The sequence below is a fragment of the Strix uralensis genome, chromosome 3, assembly GCF_047716275.1.
Source record: "Strix uralensis isolate ZFMK-TIS-50842 chromosome 3, bStrUra1, whole genome shotgun sequence".
Lineage (NCBI taxonomy): Eukaryota > Metazoa > Chordata > Aves > Strigiformes > Strigidae > Strix > Strix uralensis.
The window spans coordinates 1,274,021-1,287,826 of NC_133974.1; the positions used below are offsets into that span (position 1 = coordinate 1,274,021).

Consider the following 13,806-nt stretch of genomic DNA (forward strand, 5'->3'; position numbering starts at 1 on the left):
CCCACACTGCTCTGGGTGCAGCCCAGCACACGGGTGGCTTTCTGGGCTGCCAGCGCACGTTGCTGGCTCACAGCCAGTTTTCCATCCACGGATCCCCCCAAGTCCTTCTCCTTAAGGCTGCTCTCAACCCATTCTCTGCCCAGCCTGGATCTGTGCTCGGGATCACCCTGACCCACGTGCAGGACCTTGCACTCAGAGCTGTGTTGCATTTTCACAGCCTCAGTTCTTTGTAAGCAGGTTTTCCTTTCGTTGACACCCTTGCAGGGTGCTGCCCTTCATGTACGCAATGAAAGAGGGCAAATGTTTTAGAGCTTAAGTTTTCTCGGTTAATTTATAACAGGCCCTGAGAGATTACCTGCTCTCATCATTTCAGAGTGCCTGAGCTGAAGGGAAATACTGCGTGGCAGGTAATGGGGGCTGGGAAGCGAACACTAACCATGCCACGGAGTAATTCAGAGGCAGGGGCTTCCCAAGCTGCTTTCCACCAAGCCACTAAAACACAGCAGCACCAGGGACTGGGATGCACCCCCAACCCTGAAGTGCTCCCCAGACGTGGCATGCACCAAGATGACCCGTTTGTCCTCTCAGACCCAAGCCCATCCCGGGAGAGTCCGACCTTTGCAAAGGGCTGCACTTAATGGCTGCTCTTCACTGTGTTTGACCATGACCATGACCATGGCAGAGGGCTCCTGTGGCAGGAGGTGGCGCAGGGGCAGGCTGGAAGGCTAAATCATGGCTTATGTCAAGAGAAAAGCTTCCAGTGGCCACTTTGCTTCAGCACGAGTGCTGGAGTTAGGGTGAAAGCCACAGACTTTACATTCACCCAATGCAATTCGACGGTCTGATGGCCCACAGTGTCAAAGACACCCAGGGACTGAGCTGGAAGGTCTCTGAGAGCGCATCACAGAATCACAGAATCATTCAGGATGGAAAAGACCCTCGGGATCATCGAGTCCAACCCTCAGCCCGACTCTACAAAGTTCTCCCCTACACCACATCCCCCAACAGCTCATCCAAACGGCCCTTAAACACACCCAGGGATGGGGACTCCACCCCCTCCCTGGGCAGCCTATTCCACTCTCTGACCACTCTTGCTGGGAAACATTTTCTCCTCATGCCCAGTCTGAACCTCCCCTGTTGCAGTTTAAAGCCGTTCCCTCTTGTTCTGTCACTAATTCCCTGGGAGAAGAGACCAGCACCAACCTCTCTACAATGTCCTTTCAGGGAGCTGTAGAGAGTGATGAGGTCTCCCCTCAGCCTTCTCCTCCTCACACTGAACAGCCCCAGCTCCTTCCATCGCTCCTCACAGGATTTATTCTCCAGGCCCTTCCCCAGCTTCGTTGCCCTCCTCTGCACTCGCTCCAGCCCCTCGAGATCTCTCTCGGATTGAGGTGCCCAAAACTGGACACAACCCTCCAGGTGTGGCCTCACCAGTGCAGAGCACAGGGGGACTATCACCTCCCTGCTTCTGCTGGCCACACTATTTCTAACACAAGCCAGGATGCCGTTGGCTTTCTTGGCCACCCAGGCACACTGCTCTCGCTACCCTTCCTCCTTCCCTGGTGGGCTGCCTGTTTGTTCTCCTTACTTGTTTTATGGTTAAAAACCTTTTAAAAACCCCTGTGCAAAGCTAAGCAAGGGATATCTGCTGGGTCAATTTTATCTGGTTTTATTAGCAAAAGGGGGAAAAAAAAAGATAAGAGGCAGAGAAATACCTTGGCAGAATGCAGAAGCCAGACACTTCCAGTGAGACTGCTTTAAGGGAGCTGGGAAAGGGCATCTTTACAAGCCATGGCACCCCTCTTTAAGCCATGTCACCCCTTTTTATGACATGTCTCTCCTTTTTAAGCCTCATGTCCCCTTTTTCTGCAGCACCTGGGAGCCTTGGCTGGATGCTCATCCTGCCTATCATCTCCAAGCCTGATTAATCAGGAGCATTTCCAAATGTTTGGGTCAAGGCTGCAGCTCCAGGTCTCAGCTTTCCTGGCAGCAGCACCTAAACCTGTCCTGGTCCCTTTAGGAGAGACTCAATGCAGGCAAAGAAGACCACAGAGGACCCATCCACAGCTCTCCATGCCAGCAACATCACTGAAGTCCCCTTCCCTCCTGGGGTGCCTGCAGGAGAGCTGCAGGATAAGCCCCTCCAAGAAGAAACCCTTTGGGGTACAGGCAAGACACAATGCAGCCCTTTCTGATTAAGTAAAATACAGCCATAGTGCCGTACATACCCTCTGGAATAGCCGGCAGCTCATCTTCCCCAGGCTCTGGAGAAGCACAGGCTTTGCATAATTCATTAAGTAATGAATAAAAATAATTGCAAAAGAAATAGAGTGAAACCAAACAAATGGAAAGCACTGGGGCAGCCCAAATTCAGCTTGGTAGTGGGTCCTCATGAATGTTAAGCGGTGGCAGGGAAAGCTGATCTCCTCATTAGCGCCATCAAAAAGCCTCTGGCTTTACATGAACCTAATGTGAATTTTCTGCTTGTTTCCAGCTCTGAGATGAAGTAGGGAGCATCCTCTTCATCCTCACCCCCTTTTGTCTCCTCCCAAAGAGATGAGAGATCAGCCAGCTCAGCTTCAAAAGCCTTCCCCACCCAGGGGATGAGACATCCCCCCATTCAAATCACCCCCCAGACATTTTACCCCATTTTGAGGAGAAAGCAGGAGGAAATGGGATCATTTCTGAGTCTTCTGGTTCATAAATGATCCGTGCAAGGAGCTGCCTGAGCACTAGGAGGGCGTACAGATGACTGGAGAGTAAGGTGAAATAACAGCCCGCCGGTATCAAATTCATTACAGAATTCAAGGAAAACCAGGAAGCTGAAGAGGGAATAAATTTGCTTCTGCAGAGGGAAAGCTGGAGGACAGGAACACCCTCCTGCTCATCTTCAACTGTCCTAAACCCTCAGTGTCCCCAGGCAGACCCCTTGATACTGCTTCTGCCATCAGGGCTCATCGAGAAGACGCTCCGTTTTGTACCCCACAAGCATTACAGACCACGTGCACCCATCCAAAAAAATCCCCGTGGGGTAGCCCAGTGTGGGGGAATAGCTGGGGAGCTGTTGAGCGCTGCAGTGATGCAATAATAAAATCATATTCAATACAATTTGTCAGCTGGGCTTGTCATCAATGGTGTGATGACTTGCCTTGTGTGTACACTCAAAGGGAAGTGTCTGTTTTCCCAGACAGTCTCATCAGCTAATTACTCCAGGCAGCACAAGTCACGTTTCTCCAGCTTATGGCAGGTTTCTTACCTGTGGCCATTCACAGAATCCCAGAATCATTCAGGTTGGAAAAGCCCCTTGGGATCATCGAGTCCAACCCTCAGCCCGACTCTACAAAGTTCTCCCCTACACCACATCCCCCAACAGCTCATCCAAACGGCCCTTAAACACACCCAGGGATGGGGACTCCACCCCCTCCCTGGGCAGCCTATTCCACTCTCTGACCACTCTTGCTGGGAAACATTTTCTCCTCATGCCCAGTCTGAACCTCCCCTGTTGCAGTTTAAAGCCGTTCCCTCTTGTTCTGTCACTAATTCCCTGGGAGAAGAGACCAGCACCAACCTCTCTACAATGTCCTTTCAGGGAGCTGTAGAGAGTGATGAGGTCTCCCCTCAGCCTTCTCCTCCTCACACTGAACAGTCCCAGCTCCTTCCATCGCTCCTCACAGGATTTATTCTCCAGGCCCTTCCCCAGCTTCGTTGCCCTCCTCTGCACTCGCTCCAGCCCCTCGAGATCTCTCTCGGATTGAGGTGCCCAAAACTGGACACAACACTCCAGGTGTGGCCTCACCAGTGCAGTGTACATTGCATCAGGGAGTCCTTCCACAGCATGGGATAATGAGAGATTTAACAGGGGAAGAGGAATCAAGACTGCACCTCTGCCATCTCTTGCTGTGGCTTGTGCTCAGCCCTACACAACAAGGAGGAGGCAGCTGTGCCAGCACCCAGGCTGCTCCTCCTCAAGGCAGCTATCACCAGCCCCAGTAACCAACTTGTAAGGAACTGAAGGAATTGATGCCTCAGACATTCATTGACTCAGAAAATCTCAAAGACAAGCTGTGCCTTTTGGATTAGTCTAAGGAATGTCCCCCAAGGAAGGGGGAGTGTATGGAAGGCTGCACACCCCCACTCCCTTGCAGTTGCTTTGACAAAGTCCTTAGAGGAGCCTCAAAGGGGCAGACATAGACTGAGCGAAACCCTATTGTGCAAGCCAGACACCAGGCCTGCCGTGCTAATGACTTGCTAATGACTAATGGCGCCACTGAAGTGGTAACAAGAACTGAGAAGAGGGGATCATTTCTGGGATGACTGATAAGATCTCTGAGAACAGAGGAAAAACCAAAGCTGGGCAGCGACCACCACTCAACTGGAACCCCTGCTCCACCTTTTTCCTCCTCTCTCATGGAAATGAATTTGTGGAATATCTGCCCCTCCTCGTCTAGTATGCTAATCAGCTAATAAAATGAACTTAAAAAGGCAACAGAAACTTTGCTGTGTGTGCACCCACCATCCTGGATTACCAGACCTGAGACAATGCTGGATCCCTGGGTGGTGATCCGGATTTCTTTGACTCGACTCGACTCCTCTCTCTAAGAGACCACATTGCTTATTGTCCTTTTCCAAGTTTAAATTGTTCTCTACCACAAGTAAAACATTTTAACCAGTTGTTTGGTGTCATTTCACCTTAATTTAACCCGAGGGAATCACAGAACCGTTGCGGCTCTCTGGGCTTCCAGTCTGGGTCATGACACAACTGGACACGAGCAGGGACCAGTATTCAGCCTCCCAGTGCATGGCAGGGCTACAGCACCTGTATTACTGCGTTTACAGAGCTCTCAGCAATTTACAGAGACCAGCAAGCAGCAGCCTCCCCATTTCCACCTGCACAGGAGGCACGACCCGCTCAGAAGAATCTTACAGATGGGGCTGAATTCCCAGCCAGCTCCCAGCAACGCTGGAAAGGTGAACCCAGAAATGTAGACTTGTCTTCCCTCCCAACTGCAGCAATGTAGATCTCACCATCAGTCCCCCGTGTGGGGTTTTTTTGCATCGTTCACTATGAGCCATCAGAAAACATCGAATACTATGTTTTGGGCCGGTTGGGATAGTATTGGGCCACAGGTGGTAGAGCAGGAGCTGTGTCTGACCTGGCATTAGCACAGGTTTAGGCAACCAAAAGGCTCATGGAGCGGCTACGTATGTCTCAGCTCATCTGTTAGATGCTGCGGAGACCTTGCATGACCCAAAGGATATAAACTTCACTGATGGGGCATGAGCACTCTCCTACCAGCACAGGGAAGACTTAGGAATGTGCTTAACTTAAAACCCACTGGCATTACTCATTTTTGGCAGGTCCCAAGCCCTGGAGCCACCAGCAGTTGCACACACGGCATCCGTACCAGGACTCTGTGCTGACCTTGGAGCAAAGTAACCTCTGACTCATGCTGGAGCCAAGTGGCTGATGAGAAAAATCAGGGTATTTGCAGCGAGGGGGAGCAGGGAGCCAGGTACAGCCCAGCCGCTGCATCACCCGTCACCCAGCGTAAGGAGACGAGAGGAGCCCAAAGCTTAGTCCAGGCAGGCAAGGTTGCTCCAAATCCACTTGCCTTGCTCTGCTGCAATGTGTAGATACTACCAAGCTGATTTGAACCAGGTTTACATGAGGTTCTCGCAGCAGGAACCATAATAAACATGATGTAAACAGAGAGATGGGGGCAGCATGAGGCTCATCCCACAGATGCAGTAAGAGGCACTAGAAGAAATTATGATGCACAGTAATAAACACCTGTGGCTCGTGGCTCTCTTATACCTGCTGTCTTTTAAGCTCTATAATCCTCATCCTCCTGACATGCTCCAGCGCCCATCCTTTCCTACATGCTGCCTGGGACTGCAGGGGGGTTTGAGCTTGGCTGGGATGCTCTGAGCCTGGCTGGAATACCCCGAGCTTGGCTGGGATGTTCTGAACCTGGCTGGGATGCTCCGAGCCTGGCTGGGATGCCCCGAGCCTGGCTGGGATGCTCCAGGGTCACTGTGCAGCACCAAGCACTCGGAGCAGCTGAAATCTGCCGTTCCACCAAGCCTGAGACAGTGAGCGGAGCCTCCAGCCCTTCAGCCCCAGCAGGGAAGGATCTCCTCATTCAAATCACAAAGAGTTTTGAGACACAGGCAGGCTCCACCAGTGCACACCTCCGTGGTTGTTATTCAAATCAGTTATTATACTCCCAAATTGCTGTGTGCAGATCTACAGAAATCTGCATGTCATTAACAGCAGCAGCTTCGCCCCGCTGCCTCGGCTTTGTAGGTGCGTGGTGGGAGACGCATCTCCAGCCACCTTCACAGAATCCTTCAGGTTGGAAAAGCCCCTTGGGATCATCGAGTCCAACCCTCAGCCCGACTCTACAAAGTTCTCCCCTACACCACATCCCCCAACAGCTCATCCAAATGACCCTTAAACACATCCAGGGATGGGGAGATGTGCTTCATCGATCCCGTGCAACCCTGGAGCTATCAGGGGCAGATCCCACCCTGCACACACCAGGGGCTTCCCCTGTCCCTTAAGTCTCAGATTAAGCTCTTCCCCTAAAACTCGGAACAAGGACTAACCCATGCCAGGGCCACAGAGGGGCAGGGAGGAGCTGGGTGGTGCTTCCGGCCATGCAAGCTGGGAAGACTGAGATTTATCACCCCACAAATACATCCCATGCCTAGAACCTGGATGAAACCTTGTTTTCTAAAGGTGGAAAGTGATAAACAATTTAAAGATCTTAATATTCTTCATAGCCTCTCGTATTCTGCAGCCCCTGGGAATGGGTTATCTTCTATGAGAAACACAAAGCAATCAGAGGAAACATCCATTCTCTTTTGAAAGCATATTTCCATTTTGAATGTGACTTCTTAGCAGCACCTCTATTCCCTGCTTGTGTGGGTGACCTTATTTCAATCATTTTAGAATATTTTCTTGGTAACTGCTTAAAAAAGGGCTGTATTTTAAAACCACACAGAACTAGGGCTTCAATTCCTTCTCTCTCCCTTTCCAAGCCCAAAGCTGAGCGCTGGAGGCTGATACAGCATCCGATGGGCACCCAAAGCAGATCGATTGGCTTGTTACTGGGCGTGAGTTGGGGGATGCAGATGGGGGGAGAGGGGGGGGCTGGCAGGCTGAGCATCAACAATGGAGGCACCAGGGATATGAGGGGGAGTTTTTCCCCTTGAGGCAAGGAAAAGGAGAGCCAAGAGCCCAGCGGGATTTGCCTAGTGGAGACAAGCAATTTTTCCTGAAACTTCAGTGCCAACAATGTGGATTTTGAAATTTTTTTTTAATAAATCACCCCATGGGGAAATACTGTAGGGCTGTTCCCATGTCACAGGACAGCCTGTGTCCTCAGCCCCAGCCAGACCACGGCCAAGAAACCCATTTGGTAGCTGCCAGGAGAAACCCTGGAGCAGACAATGAGGATTAAATTGGGGAAAGGGAGTACTTATCCAGAAAGGGAGTAACGGCAAAGCAAACCAGATGTGCGAGAGACCAGGAGGAAAACACATGTTCTCTTACCTCATCAAACCTGGCCTCATCCTCGCAGTTTTCAAGCACTCGGGTGTAGAAGGAGAGCCCTGGAGAGGGGAGAGGAAAAACAGGTTGGTTGCAGCAAGGCGAGGGGCACCCAGGGTGGCAGAAATGGGTGGGGGCTGCACAGCACCAGTGGCAACGAGACCCCGGGGTCGGGGTCTGGAGGGGGGGGCTCACTGTGACAGAGTCTGCGGGCCCCATCCTTGGATGGGGAAATGGGTCTGCAAAGGCGTGGGAGCACCGTGGGCACATGTGTCGGTGTGCAAAGGGGGTGCAGAGGGGACACAGCCCACGGGAGAGGCTAAATCCAGCCCCAGCTCCCCCGCACCAGCACTAAACACCGCGTTAACCTGCTTTAAGAGCTAATTACGGAGGTTTTTTTCTGGAGTGCGCTTAATCGGTGTGTTCAAGCCTTGTCCCATCTATTCAGGGATCTGTGGGGATGGTGGCAGTTTCTGCAGGGGCTTTTATATTCGTTGAACAGGGGCTCCTCAAGCTTTGGGGTATCAGGGTGAAGGTCTACACAGCCCAGAAACATGCTTGAACCCCAAGGATGAGATTTGGGACAGGTTACCCCAAGAAAACCACCCCAGCTCCTGCACAGAGGATCTGGATGTTTGAGGTCAACCACAGGGATGCAGCCACGCGTGCCCACCCCAACAGCAGCATCCCTCCACCGCCGCAGCCCTGGATCTGCTGGGCACTACCCTGGGGCAGGGATCTGGGGAGGATGAGGAGCTTCAGCTGCTCTTAAAAGAGCCTTAAAAGCCCCCGCTCAGCTGGGAGCAGGGATGGGAGGAGAGGAGGAGCTGCTGCGGAGGGGAAGCCCAGGGAGAGCAGCCAAGCATGTGCGTTCCTTATTGAAATAATCAGGTTTTCCCAAGGAGCCCCAGCTCATAGGTTGCCCCGTGCTCTCAGCAGGATAACCTTACCCACCCACCCACACCCCCCTGAATCAGTATTTCTAGTTAATAACCACTTCATAACACTGCAGGAGGAAAACTTATAAAAATGCTAATATTTAATCACTGAATCACAGTGAGGCTTTCCCTTCCAGAAAAGAAAACTGTCTCCTGGGTAATTAAAACCATCCCTGTACATGAGTCTGGCCTGGGCCCAGCACTGCATGGACAACCTGTGGTCAGGGTAAGTGGATGCCAGGGTACCCTGTGCTGCTGCGGGCTCGACTTTTACTTTATTTTACCAAAGACTGAGCTAGCCTGATGACATGGCTCTTGGCAGGGAATGCCTCATCCCTTTCTAATTTAACTGTTACACAAGGAGAGCAAGAAAATCATTTTGTTAGACTTTCTGGTGTCTGCAGCATGACCCAGGTAAAGCCAACCCAGAAGGTGCATCCTGTATCCCAAACCTCTCTCCCAGTTCCCTGCCATGACTCTCTTCACCCACAGATAAGCAAGTTTCTCTGGGATATAGGCAGAGCAATGTATTTATTCATGCCAGACGTGGGGGTGGAGGAGACCCACGAGCCTCATGGGGTATGGGACAGCTGCCCACCCTTGCCCTGTGCCCACTGGCTGCTTCCCAGTGTAAGGGGACCCAATTTTCTCCCTGCTTTCCATGGGGTGGAATGGAAACTGCAGCAGGATGCAGCCCGGCCCTCCCTCACTTAAGCCAGGGGAACCTGGACAGGGAACAGGACCACTTCTCCATCGAGATGGAGCCACCAGGAGTAGGGTCCTAAAAATGATTGTGGGGCTGGAGCACCCCCCTGTGAGGACAGGCTGAGAGAGTTGGGGGGTTCAGCTGGAGAAGAGAAGGCTCTGGGGAGACCTTAGAGCGGCCTCCCAGGACTGAAAGGGGCTACAGGAAAGGGGGGAGGGACTCTTGGTCAGGGGGGAGGGATAGGACAAGGGGGAACGGTTTTAAACTGACAGAGGGGAGATTTAGGTTAGATGTAAGGAAGAAATTCTTCCCTGTGCGGGGGGTGAGGCCCTGGCACAGGTTGCCCAGAGAAGCTGTGGCTGCCCCCTCCCTGGAAGGGTTCAAGGCCAGGTTGGACGGGGCTTTGGGCAACCTGGGCTAGTGGAAGGTGGCCCTGCCCGGGGCAGGGGGGTTGGAACTAGATGGGCTTTGAAGGTTCCTTCCCACCCAAACCATGATTTGATGATTCCAGGACCCCACAACCTCCCTGGTGATGGGACAGGCACCACGTGCCAGCATCTCAGCCCTGGTGTGAGCTCCAGGTGAAGCTGCAGAGCCCCCACACGTACATACGGGACCAAACTAACAAGGAGACACACACAGGTCAGGGGGTGAATCAGCTGTAAGCGAACACATATAAGAAACAGAATCTGGGAGAAGACACTCCAAGGGTGACAATCTACCACGCGAAATATTTCTCCTAAGAGTGTGACTTATGACAAACCAACAGGGTGGGACTCCCCTGCCCTGTCCTCTGCTAATCCAGTAGAGCACCAGGGCCATGTTTTGCTGGTGGCGCTCCAGGAGGTATCCATGAGTGATCTCCCTCATTTACACACACTAATTCAGAGAGAAAGCCTCGCCAAGAAGCTCTTTATAACTCCATCTGTGATCAATTAGCTGACAAGCACTCTAATTGCACCAGGCCACAAGTCCCCTCCTTCACAAATGCAATTAAACTGGTCTAAGAATGAAAAATGTTATGGGTAAGTGACCCTGTAGGAGCTCAGATGCTGCTGGGAGACAGGAGCAGGCACCCCCAAAATGAGCAGGCTGAAGAAAATTCACCATTTTTCTGCTCTTCCCCTGCAGCCAGCCTGAAGAGCGAGTATTTGCAGAAAATCCTGAAGTCACCCCTAAGCTGAGTTTCACCTGCAGAGCAAAGAGGTGGAGAGCTGGAGAGCTGCAAAAGCAACTGATCTGGGGTTTAGGGGCCCCTTTTCAGCCAGCCTGGGTGCCTGTTGCGGGGTGATGGGTGCCTTACGAGTCCCTGAAGTTCAAAACCAGCCCCCGAAGTTCAGAACCAGCCCCAAGTCTCCTGTGAACAACTAGGAGGGTCATAAAGGCAAGAAGGGATCTTGTGGGATAACACCCCCCAACTTCCCAGGGTTATGAGCGTCCTCTGGAAGTTTGGTGAGTCAAACCCAACGCCACGGTGGGAGACGAGTCCCTGACACTCAGGAGTGGGAGCAAATTTTGGCCACACTGCCAGGGAAGAGCCCACCTCTCCCCCCCCCCCCTTCCAGACTAGGATCTGGATAACCTGGCACCTCTCCCTAGCTGCTCCCATGGGTGCAGCACTGGGAGCTCCTGTCCATGCCTCAGTTTCTCCAATTTGCAAAATGCAAATAGGGCAGCTACAGCTCACAGGGGCTGCTGGGAGCACAGGGATCCTTGGGAGAAGAGGAGCAGCGTTGTTCCATAGCCATCCCACACAGCTGCCAGTCTCAGCCCTTTCTCAGGAAGGTTTTTAATCAAGGTTGTGATTTATTCATCTCCCACCTGAGCTGAAGCCGAGCAGCGTTTCAGAGCACTGCCCACCTGCAGAAATGCACACGGCAACCTGTCACACCAGAGTCAAACTCTGTCTTTAACTTCTTCTCATGCAGTAATAGATGCTTTCAACTGAATGAGCAAACACCCACTTGGGGAGCTCTGTCTGAAACCCCAAACTGTGCTGCCGGTGGCTGAGGAGAGGGAGAAGGCTGGATGGCAGCTTAACTAGAGAAGAGTATCCCTCTCTGCAAAGTAACTCCAGGAAAAAGAGGAGTATCAGCACAACACTCAACCTATGAGTCTCTGGGAGGAGCACTGAGGGATGCCAGAGTGGTGGAGGTCAACTCACTCCATGCTCAAGGGGTCTAAAGCTCCCTCTAGACTCACTGGAGAAAGGCAGGAGACGTCCCTTGGCACCAAAACCCAACCACCCACACCGGGATGTTCCCTTGGGTCTGTCGCTGAGGGTCCAGGCCAATGTGCCTGGCTCCATCCCAACCCCAGAATCACAGAATCATCTCAGTTGGAAAAGACCTTGAAGCTCCTCCAGTCCAACCATGAACCTCACACTGACCGTTCCCAACTCCACCAGATCCCTCAGCGCTGGGTCAACCCGACTCTTCAACCCCTCCAGGGATGGGGACTCCCCCCCTGCCCTGGGCAGCCCATTCCAACGCCCAACAACCCCTTCTGCAAAGAAATACTTCCTAAGAGCCAGTCTGACCCTGCCCTGGCGCAGCTTGAGGCCATTCCCTCTTGTCCTGGCGCTGGTTCCTTGGCTCAAGAGACTCATCCCCCCTCTCTGCACCCTCCTTTCAGGCAGTTGGAGAGGGCCAGGAGGTCTCCCCTCAGCCTCCTCTTCTCCAGACTAAACCCCCCCAGTTCCCTCAGCCGCTCCCCATCAGACCTGTGCTCCAGACCCTGCACCAGCTCCGTTGCCCTTCTCTGGACACGCTCGAGTAATCCATGCCATCCCACCTCATCCCAATCCATCCCAGAGCTGGGCAGCCCTGGGGCAGTTTGGATGGGCCCTGGTTGGAGGGAAGAGCCATGGCCAGCCTGGATGGAGATCAGGGCAGCGATGGCACAGCATCGTGTTAATTAAACAGCAAAAATACAGCCAGGGATCTAAAGAGTTGGTCAGAGAGGATGAGGCAGACAACAGACATAACGCAGCTTCACAGCAGCATTGAACTCGCCGTGGCATGACTATGCCACCCATCATTCCCAAATTCTCATGAGGCAAAGGGACAGCAAAGCATCACATGAGCCACAGAGACCCTAAATGCTGGAGTAACTCTGCACCAACCATGCGCAGGGTGCTGGGATGCTTCACAGCCACCCCCAGCGTGCGACCTGGTGGGGAGCAGACCCCCTTCCCAGCTCCGGGAACCAGAGTGCAACAGCACTCACTCCAAAAAGGCCATTGAATGACTCGAGCGTGTCCAGAGAAGGGCAACGGAGCTGGTGCAGGGTCTGGAGCACAGGTCTGATGGGGAGCGGCTGAGGGAACTGGGGGGGTTTAGTCTGGAGAAGAGGAGGCTGAGGGGAGACCTCATGGCCCTCTCCAACTCCCTGAAAGGAGGGTGCAGAGAGGGGGGATGAGTCTCTTGAGCCAAGGAACCAGCGCCAGGACAAGAGGGAATGGCCTCAAGCTGCGCCAGGGCAGGGTCAGACTGGCTCTTAGGAAGGATTTCTTTGCAGAAGGGGTTGTTGGGCGTTGGAATGGGCTGCCCAGGGCAGGGGGGGAGTCCCCATCCCTGGAGGGGTTGAAGAGTCGGGTTGACCCAGCGCTGAGGGATCTGGTGGAGTTGGGAATGGTCAGGGTGAGGTTCATGGTTGGACGGGACGATCTTCAAGGGCTTTTCCAACCGAGATGATTCTGGGATTATGAGGTACATGCTGAAACCCAGCACTGAGACCCACTGGTGCAGGTCAGGGTCTGACCCAAGCACCTGCAGGACCCAGCCCTGCCTCATCCCAAGGAATTAGCAATCTGGCACGAACCAATCCTCACAAGTACCACCGAGAACATCAAGAAAAGACCGAGAGCGTGTGAGAACGCTTATCTTACTCTTAGAAATGTAAGCCAAAACGTCTTGCTAACAATTTTTTTTCCTCTTCATCTTGCTACAACTGTCGAAATCTGTGGTCTGGCAGAAAGACCCTTTCCATAAGGATCGGACCTTATGTATTCTCATGGTGTGATAAGTTTGGTCCCCTCATCCAGAACACGGTCCTGTCCCAGATTTGCGCCTCGTGTTAGCCGGCATCCAGGCTCAGTGCTCTCCCACAACCCAAAACGATGTCAAAGAGGTCCCCGGGGGATCTGCCCCTGGACCTCCCTGCCCGCAGGGCAGAGACGGAGCTGCCTCTGCTTGTTCCCCTTTGGGGACAAGGGATTTGGGTGAGATGTCGATAGGCTTTGGAGTTAAATGTTAATGTAAGACGTTAAACTGCTGTTCCCTCTACAGGCAAATCTTGCGGCAGCTTTGGACACACCGAGTGCACAGGGAGCAAGACCAACCCCCTCTCCACCCGCCGTCCCATCCGGGGGGTGGGTCAGTCCTAACCCACCTGCCCGCTGCCTTCATCGACCCAACCACACACGGGATCGCTTCCTAACCCCCCTCTGCCACCCTTTTAGCAGTAGGATTTTGGTAGCCATGACCTCAGGCTCCAGCCCTGCTGGGTCTGATCACCAGGAGCATCTCCTCTAGGACCCAGCTTGCAGAAGACAACAACATCAGGGGTCCCAGTCATGAGCTCTGGGATGAGCAGGGGAAGAGGCA

General features: G+C 53.0%; 1 protein-coding gene across 1 annotated transcript in view; it reads right to left on the reverse strand.

The window, feature by feature from the left end:
• The window catches only part of OTOF (otoferlin), a 111,258-nt gene that overhangs the window by 95,240 nt on the left and 2,212 nt on the right, over positions 1–13,806 (reverse strand). The window contains exon 2 of the mRNA XM_074861233.1: positions 7,559–7,617. Coding sequence (XP_074717334.1) covers positions 7,559–7,617 — 59 coding nt within the window. The remainder of the gene's footprint in view (positions 1–7,558; positions 7,618–13,806) is intronic.